Source organism: Grammomys surdaster, unplaced genomic scaffold (genome assembly GCF_004785775.1).
Source record: "Grammomys surdaster isolate TR1022 unplaced genomic scaffold, NIH_TR_1.0 125940, whole genome shotgun sequence".
Taxonomy (NCBI): Eukaryota; Metazoa; Chordata; class Mammalia; order Rodentia; family Muridae; genus Grammomys; species Grammomys surdaster.
In genome coordinates, this window is record NW_021620762.1 from 570,313 (window position 1) to 592,790 (window position 22,478).

At 49.1% G+C, this 22,478-nt stretch overlaps 1 protein-coding gene across 1 annotated transcript in view; it reads left to right on the forward strand.

The window, feature by feature from the left end:
* Timp2 (TIMP metallopeptidase inhibitor 2) overlaps positions 1–17,946 on the forward strand; it is a 48,371-nt gene extending 30,425 nt beyond the window's left edge. Inside the window, exons 2-5 of the mRNA XM_028752801.1 lie at positions 4,327–4,427; positions 6,597–6,705; positions 13,865–13,989; positions 15,182–17,946. Coding sequence (XP_028608634.1) covers positions 4,327–4,427; positions 6,597–6,705; positions 13,865–13,989; positions 15,182–15,379 — 533 coding nt within the window. The 3' untranslated portion in view covers positions 15,380–17,946. The remainder of the gene's footprint in view (positions 1–4,326; positions 4,428–6,596; positions 6,706–13,864; positions 13,990–15,181) is intronic.
* Positions 17,947–22,478: the final 4,532 nt, after the last annotated feature.

The following is a 22,478-nucleotide window of genomic DNA, read 5'->3' on the forward strand; positions in this document are numbered from 1 at the left end:
AGTCCCCAGCCATCTGAAGGCGCGGCGAGCGCGGGGGGGCGCACAAGACTCAAACACGGGTCTCCTGCTGCTATATCCAGCTCTGTGGGTAGGTAGTGGGACAGGGCTGGATATGGCTGGTCCCACCCTGGTGTCTGCCCCCAGCCTAGCACGTAAGTGTCCAGTCAACAATCACCCATGCCTTGCTTCTGGTTCATCCCAAATTCTCTGAGTTTCTGCACTTCCCTGACCTTCAGATGGCTGGGGACTCAGGAAGGCTGCCCATTCTGTGATGTGGTTATCCTTCTCTACAGCCCTGGAAGTTATCCCAGAGATCACAGTGATGACCACTACAGGGGGGCGTAGGGGACTATGCTTCTAGAGAACTATCTGTTTCCTCTCCTTTCCTATCCATCTGTCTGCCCACTGCCTAGACCAGAGGAATCTAAGGCCAGGGCAGCGAAGGTTTTTACTGAGAAGACCTCCCCAATCTCCTCCTCCATCCAGGGTTCTCCTAGGTTAAGAGCTACAACCCCTGTCTGCTGCACTCATAGTGATGGCCCTGTCTCACTCACAACAGGACCGTTAAGTAGGAGAGGAATGTTCACCCAGGTTCAACCCAAATCTGTGGTCCCATGGCTAGCCAGAAGCAGCCTAGTTGTCAATGGAGATTCTGTCACATCTGCCCCTCCCCACTCCCTACAAAAATCCCAGAACTTCCCCCCAGTTAACCTTCTAGCCTGAAAACCCCATGTCTACCCCAGACTCTCAGTTCATCCATCTCTTCTCATCTGAAAATTTCAAAGTAGAAAGTAGATGACCCCCAGCCCCTAGGCAAAGTGAGCACACCGTCACATGCTGTCCTGGCTTAGGAGCCCATCTGGCTGTCACGGGACTTGGGCCAGCAGTCCAGGTCTTTGTCTTGTAGGAGTAGAGAAATTTTCCCTGTTCTCTCTGCCATGATGTGTCCCTAGCACTCTGTGCTTCACTCACTCAGGGCCTCACTAACTCTCGCCATCACCATATGACACAAGGTGATGACGGCTGTGTTACCTGCACTGTCAAATGGTGTCTGAAGAACACAGAGGTCAGAGTCCATCTCTGCAGCGCCTCTCACACACATGGGCACACCTGATCGCTTCTCAGCCTTTAGGCTTAGATCATGTCAGGGACTCGAGGGTGTGTGGGAAGCTGGGGGATTCCATAAGACAGTGATATTGAATCCTAGGTGCCATAGGAGAGAAGGAGAGCTTTCGGCTGTCTGGAAGTCACTGGGTTTGTTTTCTGATTGCCAAGTGGGTGGGATCTTTATTGAATTTTTATTGTTTGTCTTGTGTTGAGACATGGTCTCAAGTAGCCCAGGCTAGCTTCAAAACTCTATAGTTCGAGGGAATGCTAAGATTTCAAGGATGTGCCATGTCCAGTTGTATGTGGTGGGACTTGAGCTAAGGGCTTTGTGAATAGTTACATAGGCCCTCCACCAACTGAGCTACAGCCCCAGCCCTTAGTGAACACTTTGAAGCATTAAGCATTGTACAGTATAGCCGTCATTACTAAGAAGCAAGTCTAGGAAGGCAGACAGGTAGAGGGAGGTGAGTCACTCCTTTGGAACCCTTGCCCTCTCTTGTTTCTGACCTGATCCTGATGACAGTGCTGTACAAAGAGCAGACACTGAGCAGTATTTACCAGACGTGCTCAGGCATTTGCATAAGCACGGTGACGATTGTACAGGTTACACAGTGAGGATCAAGGACCAGCCACACCTGTGCTGCCATCCTGAGGCTGCAGGGTCAGCCCAGCTCCATCTGTTAGATGTCCTCCGAGCCCCAGCTGTTCCATAGCATGGCCTCTTCCTGTTAGGATCTCTTGGCAGGCAGGCGCACAGGCGTTCACAGCAGGTAGGCAGAGTGGAAGTTCTCCAGGCAGAGAGCTGGAGGTGGTCTTTTGGGTATAAGAGCTTCTCTGTTCTGAGGCGGGGCATGTCTGGGTATCTGAGCATGTGGGGGCCAGGGAACAGGATGGATTAGGAAAGAGCAAGGGTAAGTGAAGTTGCAGAAGGTATAGCTCTGACTGTCCTGGAGTTAGCTATGTAGACCAGGCTAGCCTCAAACTCAGAGATCTGCTTGCTTCTGCCTTCCCAGTGCTGGGATTAAAGGCATGTGTCACCTGGCTCAAATGCTAAGTGAAGGTGTTTTGCAGGAATGTTTATGGAGAAGACACAGTACCAAGAGAGGGCCCTTTGTTCTGGGGTGGCCTGCCAGGTGGCTTTTACCAGGTTGTGGCTGTTTGAACTGAGGCTTGCTTTGAAAACTGTGGCCAAGCCAGTGGTTACTCAGCTGTACAGAAGGACCAAAGCACCAATGTTAATGGGCCTTGGAGCTGGGTGGGGCCTGGGCTGTGGTGTGAGCCTCACAGGGAGGGATCCAGGGTGCACTGGGGTCTGAGGAGCAGGTGGCACTCCCACGTGCCTGGACCTCTCTGCCTCTGTGGAAAACAGTCCTGGCTAGAAGTTTCCAAGACTCAAACTGACCGCTGGAGACTCTGAGCTGGCACTGTCTGCTCCTTGTCTCTGTCTAGCTCATGCGCCCAGCGACAAAACACTTGCCCAGAGTGACCCTACACCACTGCTGTTTGAAGGGCAAGGCTTTTAAAGCCATTAAAATAGGCCCTGATCCAGGTAATAAGCTCCAAGTGATAGAAAGGCGGCCCTGCCTGTCACAGAGCACAGCATCTCAGTGGTAGGTTTCCAGGGAGGGAGCAGGGGCTTAATTCCTGATAGAAAAGTCCTGTTAGGCATGACTAGGCTTCAAAACACTCTGGAACTGTCCTGGTCTGTGTCTTCCCACTACTGTGTCTTCTTAAGGCTGTTGCCCGGGATACAGTTCCCACAGGACCTGCTTCCTTAACATCGATGGCCAAGGTTTACGAGCCACGCCAGCGTCACTAACCGTAGCCTGCATAATATGCTCTCCCATCCGATGTCTGCCTTACTTCTCATAATCCCAGTATGGGGACGGAAAAGACAGGATGGACCCAGAGGCTTGCTGGTCAGAGGCCTACTCAGTGATCTCCAGGCCAGTGAGAAACCCTGTCTCAAAAACCCAGGTGGAGAGCCAGTGAGGACCCGGTGCGTAAACTCACACGGTAGAGAGAATTGACTCTCACAAGTTGCCCTCTGACTTTAATATATTGGCTGCAGCATGCGAACCTTACCCATCTCCAATAAATAATAATAATAAAAATGTTAAAAGAAAATCAACTCCTCTCTTCCAAACAGCAAGGCAGTTGGCATCTGAGAAATGAAGGTCTCTGACCTTCACATGCCTGGCCCATAGGACGTTTTACATGGAAACTTCTTCCTTCTGAACTGCTAGGGAGGGAACTTAGGCCTTCTTGCATGCTAGGCACAGAGTCTTCCCTGAGCTGTCCTCCAGCACCCGCAGTGGAGTCCCCAGATCTGAGTAAATCAGGCTCCTTTGAGGTGGATGGCTGCCCCTCTGCACTAGCCCTCAAAGCCTGTTTGAGGATGAGGTGTTGGAATGTCAAAGCCACCTCACTGGCTGGCTGTCCACCAGCTCTACCTACAGGAGCAGGATTGCATGACAGGCCCATTGTTTCTCTAGTGACCAATAGCAGAAAGAACCAGACCTAGGCTGCAGCCTGCTGTTTGCAGCCACCTGGGCAGGAGCTCCCAGCTTCCACCTTTGCCCTTGTCAGCAAAGGATTCATTTGGGGATTTGTTGGTTTGTTTTGTTTGAGACAGGGTCTGACTTTGTAGCCCTTGCTGACCTGGAACTTACTATGTAGACCAGGCTGACCTTGAACTCACAGATATCTATCTCCCTGTCTCTGCCTCCTCACCCCTGACCCCAAGTGCTGGAGTCAAGGGCATGTGTCACCATGTGTCACCACACCCAACTTTTTGGTTTTCAATTTTTGTCTTTTGAGACGGGATTTCATTATCCCAGGCTGACCTCGACATTCTGACCCTCCTGACACTACCTCCCAAGGGCTGGTAAGGTGTGTGTCACTGTGCCCAGTTTTATTTGGTGCTCGGTACTAGAGATTGAACACAGGCCTTGGTGCAGGTTAGGCAAGCACGCTACCAGCTGAGCCATGTCCCAGCCACAGGACTCTCGATGATAACCCCAGCATGACAAGCCACAGAGCCTCCTCTCCTTGCTTATGACAAGCCAGGAGTCCTCCAACCCTTCAGGTTACAGCAGGTGGGAACTACGGCTCACCTTGCCCAACACCTCCCATAGGAAGTACATCTTACTCCCGTGGGCGGAGCCATGAACCTGGTCACAGGGACTTTTCTAATATTCCTGTCTCTGTGCTTTGCAGTGATCAGGGCCAAAGCGGTGAGCGAGAAGGAGGTGGATTCCGGGAATGACATCTACGGCAACCCCATCAAGAGAATTCAATATGAGATCAAGCAGATAAAGGTACATTGACTGCACTGGGGAACGGGGGAGCAGGGGCAGGGACAGAGCCTGGGACTCACTCAGCCACCCCTAGGCCAGAGAGCCGAGTTCTCAATCCACAAGAAATGTTATGTTTTCAACTGTCTCAGTCACCATCCTATGCTGTGAAGAGACACCAGGGCCAAGGCAACGCTTGTAAAAAAAAAAAAAAAAAAAAAAAAATTTAATGGAGTCTTCCTTAGAATTTCAGAGTTTAGTCCATGATCATCGTGGTGGAAAGCAGACAAGAGCGTGGTACTGGGGAATCAGCTGAGAGCTTTACATCCTGATCCAAAGGCAGCAGGCAGAGAAAGAAAGACACATTGGGCCTAGCATGGGCATTCAAACCTCAAAGCTCACCCCTAGTGACACACCTCTTCCAACAAGTCTACACCCCTTAATCCTTCCCACCAGCTGGGGATCAAGCATTTAAATACCCAAGCCTGTGGGACCATTTTCATTCAGACCACCACATCTGTCTACTTCCAGAAACATGCTATCCTGATTTTGCTGGATGATACACTGGTGTGTAGCATGTTGTAAAAGGATGAGTCTGGCAGGTGGCTGTGCTCAGGGGTAGCTTTCCTCCCTGTGCTGGGCTATTTACTGAGAAAGTATTCCAGTGGGTGGACAGGACTGTGGTCAGAGAGACTGCATATGGCAGCCATGGCGACCGTGGTGGTGTCTGCTAGTGTTTTCTATGTCGGTAACGAATAGGAAGAAACCCACATTTGAGAGAAGGAAGGAGAGGGAGAGGCTGTGGTTGTGGCTCAGTTGGTAGAGTGCTTGCCTAGCAAATCTGAAGTTCCAAGTTTGATCCCCAGCATGGCAAATGAGATGTGCTGGTGCCTGCTGATGGCATTTACTACGTGAAGTTCAAAGGAAGACAGCTGACTCCTCCAGTGCTAGGGACAGCTTTGCCACACCATAGTGGTTGTGTCACCTCAAGGGGATGACTAGCCACTCGATACCAAAGCCTCTTTATGAGGCAGAGAAGCAGGTAGCCTTTCATAACATCCTCATTGCTTAACGCCAAGGAAGTGACTCTGACCTTTTGGAGTGGCGTCATTTGAGATGACTGAGGGGACCATGCAACCTTCCTTCCTGCAGGTTCTCTAGGAGAGGGACTGGAGACTAGAGTCTGAGCGTTAAGAGCTTGCTGCTCTTTCAGAGTTCAGCTCCCAGCACCTATGTCCTGCAGTTCACAACCACCCACACTTCCAGCTTGAGGAGATACAGCGCCCCCTTCTGGCTTCTGAGGGCATCGTGCACATGGCAGCAGACACAGATAAACACATGTAAATAGAAATAAATAGAGTTTAAACCTTTAAAACTCAAAGGAAGGAAAAAGGAAGGGAGGAAGAAACAAAAAGAAAACCCTCTCCCTGGAGTGTTAGAAAGGACAGGAGTAAAGTGGGAAAAGTGGAGACACCTTACACACACCACACACGCCACACACACACACACATCACATACACACCACATACATACACACACCACACACACCACACACACACCACATATATACACTACAACATACACACCATACACACCACACATACATACACACCATACACACCACACATACATACACACCACACACACACACACACACATACCATACAGACTTACACCACACACACCACATACACACACACCACACACAGACACACACACATATACCACACACATACTACACACAGAGAAACACACACACCACACACACACACACATCACACACACACCATACACACACCACACACACACTCACACACACACACACCACATACACCACAACATACACGCCACACACACATATACACCACACACAGACACACACACACGCACCACACACACACACACACACACACACTAAAATGACCTCGTGTGCGGAAACATCCATGGAGAGTCTCCCGCAGATGACAGGATTGTGCTCACCTGCTGAGATCTCCCCACCACCCTCAGCAGATGACTCTGTACACTTTCACAAAGCAGTGATGGCTTGCAAATCCATGGACAAGCCTGTTTACCCCTCGGTGCATCCTGGGTCTGGGGGTGGGGGCTGCCTGGGTGCAGCCATGTGTGCCTGTCGCCACCCTGCTCTGGTTGGGAGCCACATCTCTGTTATACCTGCCCTCCCGTGTTTTGCAGATGTTCAAAGGACCTGACAAAGACATCGAGTTTATCTACACGGCCCCCTCCTCAGCAGTGTGCGGGGTCTCGCTGGACGTTGGAGGAAAGAAGGAATATCTAATTGCAGGTGTGTGGGAGTTCACCCTTCCCCACTGAGCGCTGAATTGTGGTGCAGAGAATTCCAGAGAGTCCTGGCCCCTAAGGAACAAACTTCCCATACTGCCCTCTAGAGGCAAAAGCGCAGAATTGCATTGGGCTAGGAAAGGCTGATAGCCCATGTCCAGGAGATCATGGCCTTTGCCTTGCCAGCACCTTTTGCCAGAGGCACCCACCAGGTCCTCACCTATACAGAAGCTGTGTGTATTAGCAGCCCCTCCAGCAGACCACATTCCTGGGAAGGCCAGAAGCAATTCCTTCCCTGGGCACTGGCTAGGCTGTAGGGGCTTTCCCATTTCTCTACAGAGATTGCACGGGTCCTCCGCTTTCACGTTATAAAGGTATTGCCGTGATCCCCCAGTGCGGAAGAGGGGTTGCCTCGGGCATAGTGATTAGCCTGGGGTCTGCTTGCAACACCTGCCAAGAGCCAATGGTTATGTTTCCTATGAGCTGATCGAGATCATATTAGCAGCCTAAAACAGGCAGAGTAAGGGCATTTCTGGCCCAGAAATCTGCAGCTACTTCAGAGAGAGCCTTTTCCTCCTGGGAGAAGTGTAGATAGAAGTTCTTCAGCATAGTCCTGGAGCACCCCAGCTGGCTCTACCCAGTCCTTATTAAAAAAAAAAAGGATTTATTTTTATGTATCTGAATGTTTTGCCTGCTTCACTACCCACTGGGATTCTCTGCAGCCTGAGACTCTCCAGATTCCCAGGCTGTATCCAGTCCAAGTCAAGGAGAAAAATCTAGGATTTGAGCATCTCCTCTGGAGAATCCATGTGTGTTCATGGCTAAGAGCTAGTTTCTAACTAGAACCTTCCATGACAAAGGCCAGGAGTTGCCGATAGCTGGTTAGTGCATACTGGGTGGGGTTTACCTCAGGAGCCAGGCGTGTCATCTCCCATGCACATGGACACTGGGACTACTTTTTACCTCCTGGGGCCAGGCCTGTCAGTCAGAGCTGCTTATCACTTGGATATCCCCAACATGAGATAGAAACCAGCCCACTGGACCTTTAAGGGGTTTCAAATAGGCTGGTGGCCTACAAATAGGTAAGTCGTGCCTTTCTATAAGGAGCCCTGACTCATGCCTCATCCCTCGTGCCTCGATGGCATGAGGAAGCTGCAGGATGCCTGAGCAAAGCGGCACACGGGAGAGAGTCTTGCAGGGCAGCAGTTTCATGGTTATTACTGAGGCTGCTCTGTTTTGTAGACTTGGGCACATGTTAAGGCACTCTCCATGCCTCTTCCCCACTTCTGCAAGAGCCAGGCTCTGGGTCCACACAGGAGGCCAGATAATTCCAGTGACCATGTGTGTGGATGTCACAGTTTCTGTCATGCCGTATCCCTACTGCCCACGTTGACCATCAGAGGTTTCCCACATACATGTTTTCTCCTGTCTATACGACACCCATGCTTGCCCCTGCCTCCCTCTTGTGTCTTAGAAGAATGCCACACAGATAGCATAACACAAGTCTAGGCCTGCTAAGCCCCAACTCCACTGCAGCTCCAGGTGTAATGCAGACTAAAGGTACCTGAGGTCACTCAGTAACCACGTGCCTGGCTTCTTAGACTATATCACACTTGCCACCCGGACACACAGCACATTTTAGTTTCCTGACAAGCCACAGAACATAATGTTAGTAAACGACACATTTAAATATGCCACATGCTGTTTTAAAAACTAGTGCACTAGTGTAGTTGAGTGTGGTGGCACAAGCCTTTAGTCCTGACCCTTGGGAGGCAGGAGCAGGCAGATCTCTGTGAACTCAAGGTCGGCCAGGTCCTATGTATGCAGTGAGACCTTGTTTCAACAACAACAGCAGCAACAACAATGAAACCACAAAACTCAGTATCTAGGCCAGTTAGATAACCAGTGGGTGAAGGCACTGGCCAGTAAGCCTGAGTTCGATCCCCAGGACCTACATGGCAGAATAAGAAATGCAACTCTTAAGTTTTCTTCTGATCTGCACACATGCAGGTGCATGCACACACACATTCACACAAACTCACTCACCCGTATATACACACATGCACATCCATGCACATACATGTGCACACACACGTGCATACACATGCTCACTCTCCCATACACACAGAATATGTGAAAGTAACAAAAACTACAGAAACATGTAAAATGGACTGCGCCTCTGGACTGTGCCACTATAACTGTGCATGAGCAGAGGACTCGGTGGCACTAAATATACCCACAAGAGTTTGTAGCTGTCACTGTCTATTCCAGGACTGTGTCATCTTCCCAAACTCCATCTCTGTCCCAGTGACCAAGAGCATCTCATTCCTTGTCTTGCCCCAGGGCCTGAGGCCTGGTCCCTACCGTCTACTTTCAGTTTCTGTGAACCTGCCTATTCTAGGCAGCTCGCAGTTCAGCACGGTTGTCTCCTCTTGTGGAAGCTTATTTTACTGAGTGTGACGCCAGGTTCTGTTCATGCTATAGCAGGTGTATGACTTGCCTCCCTTTTTATATGTATGTCTATATACATATATATACACACATACATATGTATACACATGAATGCACACACATTCATATATGAATACATGCACACAAATACTATACCCATATAAACACATATAGTCACACACATACACACATACATACACACATGCCCATATACACATACATATATGCATATATATGAACACACATATGCACACTCATATACATACACATACACACATACACATGTATGGACACATACATCCACATGCATCCACAATACATACGTATATACACTCATATACATTCACATAATACATACACACTTATGTATCATATATGCATGGCTACACACTCACATACATTCACATGTATATATCATATACCATACATACATGCACACACGCATATGTTTTGTGGTGCTGGGGATGGAATCCAAGGCCTTAGACATGCATGCTATGCCAGGGGCTCTAGTGTTCTTCGGATGTGTAAAATTTTTTGTGATTTTTCTCCATTGAACTTGACTAATGATTTCCTATTTTTTAAAGAATTATTTATTTATTTTATGTATATGAGTACACTGTAGCTGTTTTCAGACACACCAGAAGAGGGCATCAGGTTCCGTTACAGATTGTTGTGAGTCACCATGCTATTGCTGGGAATCAAACTCAGATTTCTGAAAGAGAAGCCATCAGTGCCCTTAACTGCTTGAGCCATCTCTCCAGCCCGTGATTTCCTATTTTTTTGTGGTTTCCATTAGCTTTCCAACCCAGACATTAAATCACATCTGAAATTGAAGCACTTGAAGGCATCCATGGTGAAGGGGAATTAATTACACATTTACTTATTTCATGTATACATGTGCAGATGCACACATATGATGTCACCTGAGTGGAAGTCAGAGGACATCTTGAGGGAGTCAGCACTCTCCCACAAAGCAGGTCCCAGGGATTGAACTCAGATCAACAAGTTTGGCAGCAAGTGCCCTTATACACCGAGCCCCTTCATTGGTGCAGTGGAGGAGAACTGAAGATGCCAAGAAGGCTCTGTGTTTGTACATAGAGAACAAACTAGCATAGTGGAAAAGTGGCAGGTAGAACATGTGCCAGGTGCACACACTGAAAACACTCCTGACATGTGCCAGGTGCACACTCTGAAAGCATACCTGACATGTGCCAGGTGCACACTCTGAAAGCATACCTGACATGTGTCAGGTGCACACTCTGAAAGCATACCTGACATGTGCCAGGTGCACACTCTGAAAGCATACCTGCTTGGGTTTGAACTGGTGACCAATACCTGATTTGTCCCAGTGGCCTGAATTGTCAGTGCTATGCCCCCCCACCTCCCAGACTAGTGGTAGGGCAGTTGTCATATGGAAGTAAGAGATGGCTGAGATGCTGGATACCTTTACCAGGGCCTAATCCACATTCATGAATTATTGTGTTTCATAAATAAATGCAAGGTTGCAGGCACCTATGTATGTCACTCTGAATGAAAGCCAGTGAGTTAGTTATGGGCAGCTGGGTTATGAGCAGGTTAGCCTCGCAGCAGAACAAGGGAGAAGTGTCTGCAGAAGACCGCAGTAGAAAGCCACCCCCAGGACAGGCAGTGGTGGTGCATGTCTTTAATCCCAGCACTCAGGAGACAAGAGGCAGGTGGATCTCTGAGTTTGAGGCCAGCCTGGTCTTCTAGAGAGTGTACTCAGGACAGCCAGAGCTACACAGAGAAAACTTGTCTCAGAAAAAAAAAAGCCACTCTGAGAAGAACTGGGGAGACGTGTCCACTGGAAAAGTGCTTAAGTTCAATCCCCAGAAATCCCATGAAAGCTGGGCATGGCAGCACATGCCTGTAACTCTAGAGACAGGAGGGTCCCTGGAGCTCACTGTTTGCCAGTCTAGCTGAATTGGTAAACTAAGTTCAGTGAGAGACCCTGTCACAGAAAATGAGGTGGTGAGTGATTGTGGAACATATCTAACATCAATCCTACACACACAGACACACACACACACACACACACACCACACCACTCGCACAAACACATATAAACATGTACACATGCATAAAACACACACATGCACACACCATACACATAAACACATATAAACATGTAACACACACACCACATACACATGCATATTCCCCATACAAAACACATACGAACATGTGTACACATGCATGTACACATGCATAAGCCACATACACAAACACATATGAACGTGTGTACACATGTATGTACCACACACGCACGTGCACACACGTGCACACACACATGCAGGGCCACCCTTGGAATATTTACAGACAGCCATATGCTGATTAGGACAGCCAGAGATGTTTTCCTCTATGCCTCTTTTGGTCTTTCCCCATGAAGACCATTCTTTGGACAACTCAGTCTCATTCTCCTCTTGCGAGGGGGACCAGGGACCAGGCTTGAGGCACACTTGCGTTGGGGGGGGGCCTCTCTGATCTTTCTTTAGCTCTTGGGGCTTGGTCAGGAAACTCCTGATTGGACGTGCCTTTATTTTCCAAAGCACAGACTATGTTTCCCGTTCTTTAGAGTCAGGACAGGCCCTTCAGCCAGGGGCTATCCAGAAACCACATGGCTCAGCAAACTGCCCAGCCAGCTGGCTGTGGCCACCTCTTCCTCCCAGGCTGGTGATTCAGCGTCACATGTGGACTTGTATAGATTTTTCTCTGTAATTTTCTTTTAAGTTTCTCTCTCCTGAAAGGAAAAGTAAACACATAACCATAAACATACCCGAGACTCTTTCCAAGTTAGAATGTTGCAATGGACGATTATGTCATGTGAGCCCAACCAACTGTGATTATTCTAAAGGGGCTTTTTATTTTTTTTGTATTCATGTTCACTAATTATACAAATAATAGCAGGCCCTCAAGATGGCTCAGCTGGTAAGGATGCTTGCCAGAGAAGCTTGATAACGTGAGTTCAACCCCCAAAGGAAGAAGGAAAAATAAGACAGTACAAAGTTGTTCAGTCTTCCACATATGTACTGGGTGTGTAGGAGTGTTCACATACACATAAGCATCATACAAACAATAAATATTTAGATCAGAGTCCTTGTGACATTTTCATACATGTGTATAGTGCACCTTGATCTGGGGCTGGAGTGATGGCTCAGCGGTTCAGAGTGATTGCTGCACAACCATGAGGACCTGAGTTCAAATCCCAGCACCCATAAAAAAAGCGAGGTGTGGTCTCACGTGGAGGGATGTGGTAGCTGTAGATAAGGGACTGGGGAGCCCCAGCCCTTCATTGTTTGTCTCCTAAATTTTCTCATTGAGCATTATTTTAGTTTCGTTTCTGCCATTGTGATAAAATACCCTAACAAAAAAGCAACCTAGAGAAAGAAGAGTTAACTCACAGCTACAGGTTATAGTTTCTCAGTATGGGAAAGTCAAGGCAGGAACCTGAAGCAACCAGTCGAGAGCAGAGAGGGAAACAATACGTGCATGCTCACCTGCTTGATTGCTTGTATTCAGTTCAGCTTCACTCTTATGTAGTTCAAGACCTCTGCCTAGGGGTTGGTGCCACTCACAGTGGGCTGAGTCTTTCCACATAGATTAAGACAGTTTCCACAAAGATTAAGACAGACATATCCACTTGCCAACCCAATGCAGATGATTCTTTATTGAGATTGTCTTCCCACGTGACTCTAGGTTATGTCGGGTTACAATTAAAGCTAGCTATCCTAAACATCCATCCCCCCCTCCTTTGGTTCTTCTCAGATAGAGATTCACATAGCCCAGGCTGGCCTTAAACTCACCATATGGGCAAGGTTAGCCTTCAATTCATGATTCTCCTGCTTGCACCTCTTTGTACCCTACCACGCTAGACTCAAACATGCATTCTTAAAAAAAAAAAAGTTATACACCTTTAATCCTAGCATTTGGGAGTCAGAGGCAGGTGGATCTCTGTGAGTTCAAGGCCAACCTGGTCTATAAAATATTTTCCAGTACATTTAGGGCTGTTACACAGAGAGACACTGTCTCAAAAACATGGGGGGAGCTTTATTTTTGTTTTATTTTACATTCATGTAAAAGAGAGAAAGAGAAAAAGAGGAGGGAGGGAGAAAGAATGAGAGAGAGAGAGAGAAAGAGAGAGAGAGAGAGAGAGAGAGAGAGAGAGAGAGAGAAAGAGAGAGAAAGAGAGAGAAAGAGAACAAGAGAGAGAATATGCTGGGGGAGATGCAATGTGTACAGTAGAAGGTAGACAAGGTTGTCATATCTCCTGAAGCTGGAGTTACAGCCAGTTGTAATCTGTCTCACATGGGTGTTGGGGACTGAACTCTGGTCCTCTGGAAGAAAAGCAAACATTTAACCACTGGCCATCTCTCTAGCCCTATCATGAGTTGTTTTAAAACTCAAGAGTAGCTAGGTGGTGGTGATTCAGGCCTTTAATCCCAGCACTCAGGAGACAGAGGCAGGCAAATCTCTTGAGTTCAAGTCCAGCCAGTGAGTTCTAAGACATCCAAGACTACAGAGAAAAACCCTGTCTCAAAAAACCAAAACCAACCAAACAACAACAAACCCTCTCAGAGTAGTCTGACCATGGTATTATTAGAGCCCACTCTCAACACACAGAGCTGTGCCCAGATGCAGGAGGACGGAAGAAGGGGAAGTCTTATTGCTCATTGATCTGGTGACTCTCCCCACAGGAAAGGCAGAAGGAGATGGCAAGATGCATATTACCCTCTGTGACTTTATTGTGCCCTGGGACACGCTTAGCATCACCCAGAAGAAGAGCCTGAACCACAGGTACCAGATGGGCTGTGAGTGCAAGGTGAGCAAGAGCTGCTTCATTACCCTCTGTGCATCCTCACCCCCACCCCTCCCTGAGTCCTCACCCCTCCCTGAGTCCTCACCCCTCCCTGGCTTGCCCATCACAAAGTCTCCAAGTGGAATGGGGATGGGTCCTTGGCTTCCCAGCCCCTCAGGATAGTGAGTCCTGGTTTTGCAGGGGAGTGAAGCAGTCTGTCTAGAGACAAAGCTTTTGGTCCCGGGTCTCCAGAGAACCTTGAATTTTGTCCCTAACAAGGAATATTTGGAAGAAAAGGGGATGTGGGATGAGACAAAGCATATAAATCAACCCACGTGATTGGCAGCTCCTAAGAAGAAAAGCTCTAGGGAAAGGAGTTTTGTTTTGTTTTGTTTTGTTTTGTTTTGTTTTGTTTTGTTTTGTGGGGAGAATTCAGTCCTGGAAATAGTTTCCTACCATGTATAGGCATCAACATTGTGTGTCCAAGAGCACAGGTGTGTTCCCAACATTCTAGACTTCCATGAGTGAGTCTCTATAAATGTGGTGTTGAGAATTCTGGGGGCATTTGCCTGTCATCTCAGAATATGCTCAGAGGTGGCACTCAGCAGCACTGTAGACGCACACACATGCTTAGATGTGACCAAAAAAGGAGTGGGAGTTACTCCCAAATTTAGGGGTTGTGTCAACTGCAGGGAACCACTGTGTCCAGGGCCCAGATGCTTTTTACCCCACCAGTGCAGGACGCATCACTGGATAGCCAGCATCTCTCCCTGTTACCAGGAGTGAGTCTGGGAATGGGAGTTGCCCTCAGAGTGGTGTCCTATGGACCTGTGCCAGCTGACAGTTTCTGGTGCCTCCTCCCCTTCTGGCTGGTGTTTCCCATTACTTGGTTATTGAAGGTGTGATTACAAGCCCAGGTGGCCAGCCAAATATAAGCTGAGCATGGTTCTACTGAGCCTGGCACCTCACCACATTTGGGAGGCTGAGACAGAAGGATTGCTGAGTTTGAAATCAACCTGAACTGTAGAGTGAGTTCCTTACCAGACTGGGCTACAGAGTGAAATCCTTTCTTAGAAAACAGGAAAAAACCAGACTGGACTCAGCAGGACTACTGCCCTTGAATACTTAGTAGGTTGTGCTCTGGAGGTACCCTAAGTGCCCTTGGCCCCACCTGTTCCTTGGTCCAAACTAAACCTTCCTGCATGTGTCCCCTCAGATCACACGCTGCCCCATGATCCCATGCTACATCTCCTCCCCGGATGAGTGCCTCTGGATGGACTGGGTCACAGAGAAGAGCATCAATGGGCACCAGGCCAAGTTCTTTGCCTGCATCAAGAGAAGTGATGGTTCTTGCGCGTGGTACCGCGGGGCGGCACCCCCCAAGCAGGAGTTTCTTGACATTGAGGACCCGTAAGCAGGCTGACAGAGCCCCTGCGGCCATTTGAAAAGCCTCTGAGGGTTTAGACTGGTCCAGCTTTGACATCCCTTCCTGGAAACAGCATGAATAAAACATCAATCATCCAAGTGGGTTCACGCTACTGTGATTCTGCCCCCCCCATTTTCCCTAAACATGGTAGTGGGTCTGGAGGGACAGGTGGGCCAGGGTCCCTGCTATACCCCCTCCCTCTGCCAGCCTGAGCACTGTGTGTCTCAGTCTTTGATCCTTAGTACAGGTAGGAGTGAAGCACAGACTTTTTACCAGGCCTCTCTGGCACTGTCACATGCAGCAGACAGGCAGCATTAAGAGTCCCCTAGCACTGTTAGGGCAGAGCCTGGGAATGCATTTTGCAGAAACTCTTGAAGGTTGTTGTAAGACTGTGTAGCCGGCCTACCAGGTCCTTTTCATCCTGAGAGGGCTATGTCCCTCATTTTCTGCAGTGGCCACCCCTCTGGCCCAAGGTAGTCTCTGGCCTTGTAATTGCCCCCCATCTCTCCTGCACCTGGTATGGACTTCCAGCACCTGGGTCTCCCTCAGGTCTAAGAATAGCCCTCCAACCAGTGGTTCATTTGTGTAGGAGTCCCAGTCAGCCCCATGAACCCACAGACTTCAGTGAATGGAAGCCCTCCCTGAGCCGTGTTTCTGGCTTCAGCCAAGTCGTTTCTTCCTCTCCCCCATCTCTACACATGCCCTCAGTGGGGATCTGTGAAGTCTCATGCTGGGGGCAGGAATCTGTGGTGAGGGGTGCTTGGCGGTCCTTGTAGCCACTCTCAAGCTATTCTTAACCCCTTCCCAAGCTTCAGGCGTCCAGGTCGAGCAGCACAACTTGGCTCCATCGCATCAGGCCCTGCTGCTGTTGGCACGCTGCCAGCACTCCCTCTTTTGCACAAACTGAAGATATAAAAGGCCAGTCCTGAGCCCCTAGAGAGATTCTAGTGAACTCTCCCTGCTAGAGCAGCAGTCATTACAACGTGTAGATTTCTGTAAACATCACTAACTAAGCACACAGCAGGGGAGACTTTGAGGCAGGTAATTCTTCTTACCAAGCCCCCAAGGATGCTGTGGCTTGTTTTCAAAGTTATCCCATTTTCCTAAAGGAGAATTCTCATGCGTGGCTGAGAGGCATGTGTATATGGCTCTGCTTCTGTCTCTTAATGTCATTAAGGCCCTTATAGGGAACTGGGGCATCTGCTTGCTCCCTAAAACAATGTTTTTTTCTGATGCTAATAGAATAGGGGTTAAGACAGGCAGAACTTTATCACTAACAATATAGACTTTTCCTTCTGCCTGTGTCTTAAAAAATAAGTTGTCCCAAGGACACAAATGTATATTATCCAAACATGCAGGCATATGCTCACACACAGACAGACTCTGAAGTCTGGCAGCCTGTGAATGGTCCTTTGGTAAAATGCTTCCAAAAGCCTCTTTCCTCCAACCCTGTCCTAACCATCAGAAACCCCAAAGAAATCGTTAAGGACCCCCGTCAGAATCTCCCTACCCACGCCCCCATACCAGGACCTGGTTATCCCTTTTAAGACAGACTGGGAGGACACCCAGGAGTCAGCCTGCCCCACCTGAGGGCATTTTCATGTGCAGCGATGCTGCCCTGGACCAGCCCACAAGACCCTGTAGTCTATCCCACCCTGCCTGTTTGCTTCCTGTGCGGTGGTATCATAGTAACAGTGCCTGTTTGTGCTGACTTCTTGACATGGTCTGGTTTGTTTCTGATGTTTGCCATGAGTGTTCTCGTGCTGTGTTGATGCCTTTCGTAGCATTAGACTTTGCACTTAAGAAAAAACAAAAACAAAAATGTCAACATTGTAACCAGAGTGGAGAGCGTGGTATGGTAGCTGGCCTGGGACAGAGGGAGCCTTTCTAATCTTTCTTTGAGTTCTTTGGATACCTGCTTTTCCAGCCTCCTGTCTTTTGTGTCTGGTTCAGATTATTATGAAGGAGAGAATCTCTGTGTATGGATTGTAAAAGACGGCCTTTCTATGTTCCGCTCGTGCTGGGTTTTCTAGCCATACCAGGCAGATGAGAGGAAATCGAGCGATCAAACAAACCTTTGGGACGAAGTGCCAGATGTCAGCTGAGCAACAGCCACTCAGATGCCTTCGCAGCAAACCAGTTGCAGTATATAGTTTAAGGTGGCGTCTCACTTCTGTTATATTCTAAGCCCTGGGCTCCCCTCCCTTCCTCCCATCACGCCAGCAACTCCAACGATTTCAGATGACGTTTACATGGTAGTTATTTCCAAACCGCTGCTTGATGCGTATTAAGACATATCTGTGGGCTTGCTGCATAATTTAAAGCTTTGTTGACTTTGTTTATGTTTGAACTCTTGGTTACTGGGGCGGGGAGGGGTGGAACACCATGCTCGTGTTGGGCTATGAAGTCTGAGATGTACCCCACCCCCGCCCCACGCTGGTGAATACGTGAGAGTAAGTCAACAAGCTAAGCACCTGATGCTCTGTATCAGTCTTTACTTTTATTTTTATGAGTTTGCTCTGTCAATGGACAATAAACCATATTATCAAAGAGAAGGTTGACTCCTTGGTTGTTTCTGCAGTGTTTTTAGCTGAGGGGTGGGGTTAGCAAGTCTCTACCAGCTAGAGGGGAGGGGAGTCAAAAGCTGAAGGTATATCTCAGTTGGCAAAGTGCTTGCCCCGCAGGCATGAAGCCCTGGACTGAATCTCTAGTACTGAATACACTGGGTGTAGTGGTACATGACTGTAATCCTGGCATCCCGGAAGCATGAGGATCGGAAGTTCAGAGCCATCCTCAGCTGCATAGTGATAGCCTGGGCGGCACAGGAGTCTGTGACCTGGCAGTCTCCCTTGATGAGCCAATGAACTTATTGGGGTTATTTACAAGATTGTGGGTGACTCAGAGGCAGCTGCATCACTAGAAAGGGTGCCCTACTCTAGCCGATGCTACACCCTTAGAAATCCCTGCTTGGTTTGAAGGCAGGACCCTCAGATTCTCCTCTCCTCAGCTATTGCTTACTTCTTATATGACCCGGAAGGAGGGATCTTGTGAATCTTGTGACTGAAGCTTGCGAGCCTCCTCCTAGCTCTAGGAGGGACTACGTCTGCTCAGAGCAAATACCTGTACAGACTCAGTGGGTTACTCTTAATGCCCCAGCAATGAGCTCTTAAGTACAGCCCCCTTCCCCTGCAAAACCCTGGCAGGTAATACATCTATCTCCCAGAAAATGTGCTGTCCAGTGTTTACAGCAAGTATTTCCTACTTTCTAAATTCGGGTTAGAAGCTCATCTTGAAGTTATCTTTGGAAAATAAACCCACTGGGTTATGGTGGTTTAACCCCCTGCTTTAATTCCAGCACTCAGAGGCAGGTGAGTTTCTGAGTTTGAGACCAACCTGGCTTGTGTAATGAGTTTCAGATGAGCCAAGACTATACAGTGAAATCCTTCCTCAAAACCAGAAAACAAACAAGAGTCAAGAGTGGCTCAGTGGTTAAAGGGACTTACTGTATAACCATAAGGACACGAGTTCAAATCCCAGCACTCATTATGTGATCCCTGGGGTCTTGTGTGTAGCAGAATGCTCTCTATGGCTTGCTAGCTGCCAGTCTAGCAAAAGACTCTAGCTCCAGATTCAGAGGAGGCCTTACCTGAAATAAATGAGGTGCATGTACAGGTAGCTAGAGAGATGGTTCAGTAGTTAAGAGCACTCACTGCTCTTCCAGGGGACCTGGGTTCAGTTTCCAGCACAGACATGGTGGCTCATGACCAGCCCCAGGGGGTTGGACAACTGGTCTCCATGGATGCCTGAGTGCACATCACATACACTCACAAAGATACACGCATGTAAGTAAAATAAGTAATAAAAATGAAGTTTTTTTTTTGAAGCAAGAAGGCGGAGAGTGAGAGAGAGGATCCCTGATGCGGGTGTGAGCACTTATACACACATGGCACATACATTACATATGCGATGCGGGTGTGAGCACTTATACACACATGGCACGTACATTACGTACGCATAGATGACACCTGAATCAGACTGAACATTATGAATCATGACGATCTTGCATACACATTTGTGAAGGATTCTGGAAACCTCAAGCAAGCTGTGGAGACACACCTGCCTTAGCTGCTTGACATCCAGATGGCCTTTTCTTTGAGTTCTGGAAAGAGCTAGCCCCTCCTGTTCTGGACCCTGGGCCTCCCTCTAGAGCCCTCTTCCCTGTTCTCCTACTCCTGACCCTTGCTTTTCACATTCCTGACTCAGATTTTTTTGTTTGTTTGTTTGTTTTTTGTTTTGTTTTTCGAGACAGATTTTCTCTGTGTAGCCCTGGCTGTCCTGGAACTCACTCTTTAGACCAGGCTGGCCCCGAAGTCAGAAATCCGCCTGCCTCTGCCTCCCAAGTGCTGGGATTAAAGACGTGCGCCACCACTGCCCGGCCTGATTCAGATTCTTAAGGTAAGTGTCACACTTGCAGAAGGTGACTGAGGTGTGGCTGTCACATATTAGTCTCATTAGAAGCCCTGAATCCTCCCATGGTGCTAAAATACATTTAAGTCCTGTGGAGGAGGGTGAAGGAGTGACCAGGCATGGAATGTGGAAAATAAATATGCTTAGTGTTGTGGGTAGAACCATTGGAATGGGTGTGGCTTAATGCCATGGGTGAGGCCATTTGAAGGACTGTGGCTTAGTGCTGTGGGTGGGGCCACTGGAGGAGGTGTGGCTTAGTGCCATGGGTGGGGCCATTGGGAAGAGGTATGACCTCAGGATATTGGGAAAGCTATGTGTCAAAAGGCCTGGGATCTTCTGAGGAAGGGAAGAGGCTCCTGAGCTCTGGGTTAGGGTCCTCTCAGAAAGCTTTCCATAGAATCTGTAAGTCCTCCTGAGGATGAATATTGGGGTGCAGGGAAAAGGTGTATAAGAGCAAAAAAGCACAGGGCTTGAGCCAGGACTGTAATCCTAGCTATTTGGGAGGCTGAGGCAAAAGGATTAAAAAAAAAAAAACTGGCCTGTGCAACTTAGCAAGACCCTGTCTCAAAGAGTGAAACAATCCCCTTCGCCAAGCCCCCAAAATCCCCACCCTCATCCCCCACCCCCTGGCAATGGGCAAAGAGATACTTTGTTGGTGGTGTTGATCTGTCAGTCAGAGGCAGAACAGATGGCAGTCCTTTGTTCATCCTAGCTTGATAGTGGCTGAAGCTGTCGTACACCTAGGACTCATAAAAATCAAATTCAATCAAATCCAGGCAGCGCAGCACAGGAGGAGGAAGACAAATAGAGACCTGGTTTCTGCCACGCCACATGGTTCAGGCAGGACAAATCACCTACAGACCTGTCCTCTACCCCACATCGTGGGTGGGCCATAGAATTCACAGAGCCCTGCATACCACCACGCAGCCCAAGGGGAGAGGAAGACAGACACCTGCCTCCAGTACATGGCACGGGAAGGCTACAGACACCTGTTTGCTGGAGGATGTCACCCAGGGGTCTGCCAGTAGTGTGGCCAGTGGGAGCCACTGCAGTGTGTAAGTATGTTGTGGACAGATGGGAGAGAAAGAGAGAGAGAGAGAGAGAGAGAGAGAGAGAGAGGTGAAGCAGCCGGAGCAGTATGAAGAAAGAGGCTGGAGAGGAGGAGCCTGTTGTAAGTGGCCAGCCCTGCCACCTGGGGTCATGGCGATGTCTTAACCTGAACTGCCCCTGAGGGCCACGTCTGGATCCATGCAATGACAGGTGTCAGTGTCGATGTCCATGGCTCATATTAGCACTATAGAACATGGGGATGTTCCTGGTCGGGGCAGTCTTTGGGTACCATACGGATGTCCAGGAGCTGTGCAGGACCGGCCCCGCCCCTCACTGGCTCTGATGCTCCGGAGAGCTGTCCCCACCTCTCATGGGCAACAACACTCAGGAGAGCAAGAAATCGTGCCTTGAGTTTCACCTAGGTGGTATGGTGGAGCTGACCCTGGTGGCAGGGTGTGGGTGAGCTGGCCCCCAGAGCATGGATATGAGAGCTGACCCCCGACTCATCTGTCATGGGGTGCCATGTGTGCAGAAATGATGCCCCTGTGCCACTCACTGCTCCATGCCATCCTAAGCAGTTGGGAAAGCTGCCCACGGGGTCGTGAGTGGGAGAGAGCTACACTTCCCTCACCAGCTGCAGAGCTGTAGGGAGAGCTGGCCCCACACCTCACCTGCACAGCACAGCAGAGCTGACCCTCGTGGTGGGGTGCAGGTGAACCTGCCTGAGGGCGGAAGCGTGGGAGAGCTGGTCATGTCTGCTGTGAGGTGTCATGGGTGTTGGTGCCCTCCCCTTGCCACTTGTGGTAGTTGGGGCAGCTGGCCCTGAGGGCAGGAGAGCAGGAGAGCTAGTCCTGCTCCCTCACTGGCTGTAGCAGGCCCTGAACCTTGCCTAGGCAACACGGTGGAGCTGGCCCTGATGGCTAAGGCACAGATGAACCAGCCCCAAGGTTATGAGGTTATAAAGGGTTTGAGATTGGGAGAGCTGGCCCAGCCCCTCCCAGGCTGCAGCACCTGGGAGAGAGGGCCACACATCTTGACTGGGCAGCACAGTGGAGCTGGCTCTGGAGGCATGGGTATGGATGAGCAGGAGAGCTAACCCTGCCTCCTTCTGATGGTGACTTTGGGTGGCCTAGCCAGAGCAGTGCTGGAGACCTTGTGCTGGTGCTGTGGATCAGGGAAAGCCGGCATACTGACCAGCTCAGCTACAACCCAGGCCCAGATCCAGGGCTCTGAACTGGCCCACCCCAAAATCTTTATCATCTGCAAATGGTTGGGAAGCATGAGAAAGCCAATCCTGCCAATTCAAAGCTGCAGGATCTCCATGACACAGGGCAACAACAGGACAACCAGAGGAGGACTCCTGAGGATCCAATATCGATGGTGTCACAGAAGCCAGAGATCTCGAACCAGAGCAATGACTCATTGCAATGAACATTTGCAAGTGAAGGTATGTGGACAGAGGGATACACTGTGGGACATCCTGTGACACACTACAGACAGCTTCCACAATGAGATGTTTTCTATGCTTTGTGTGTGTGTGTGTGTGTGTGTGTGTGTTGTTTTGGGAGGA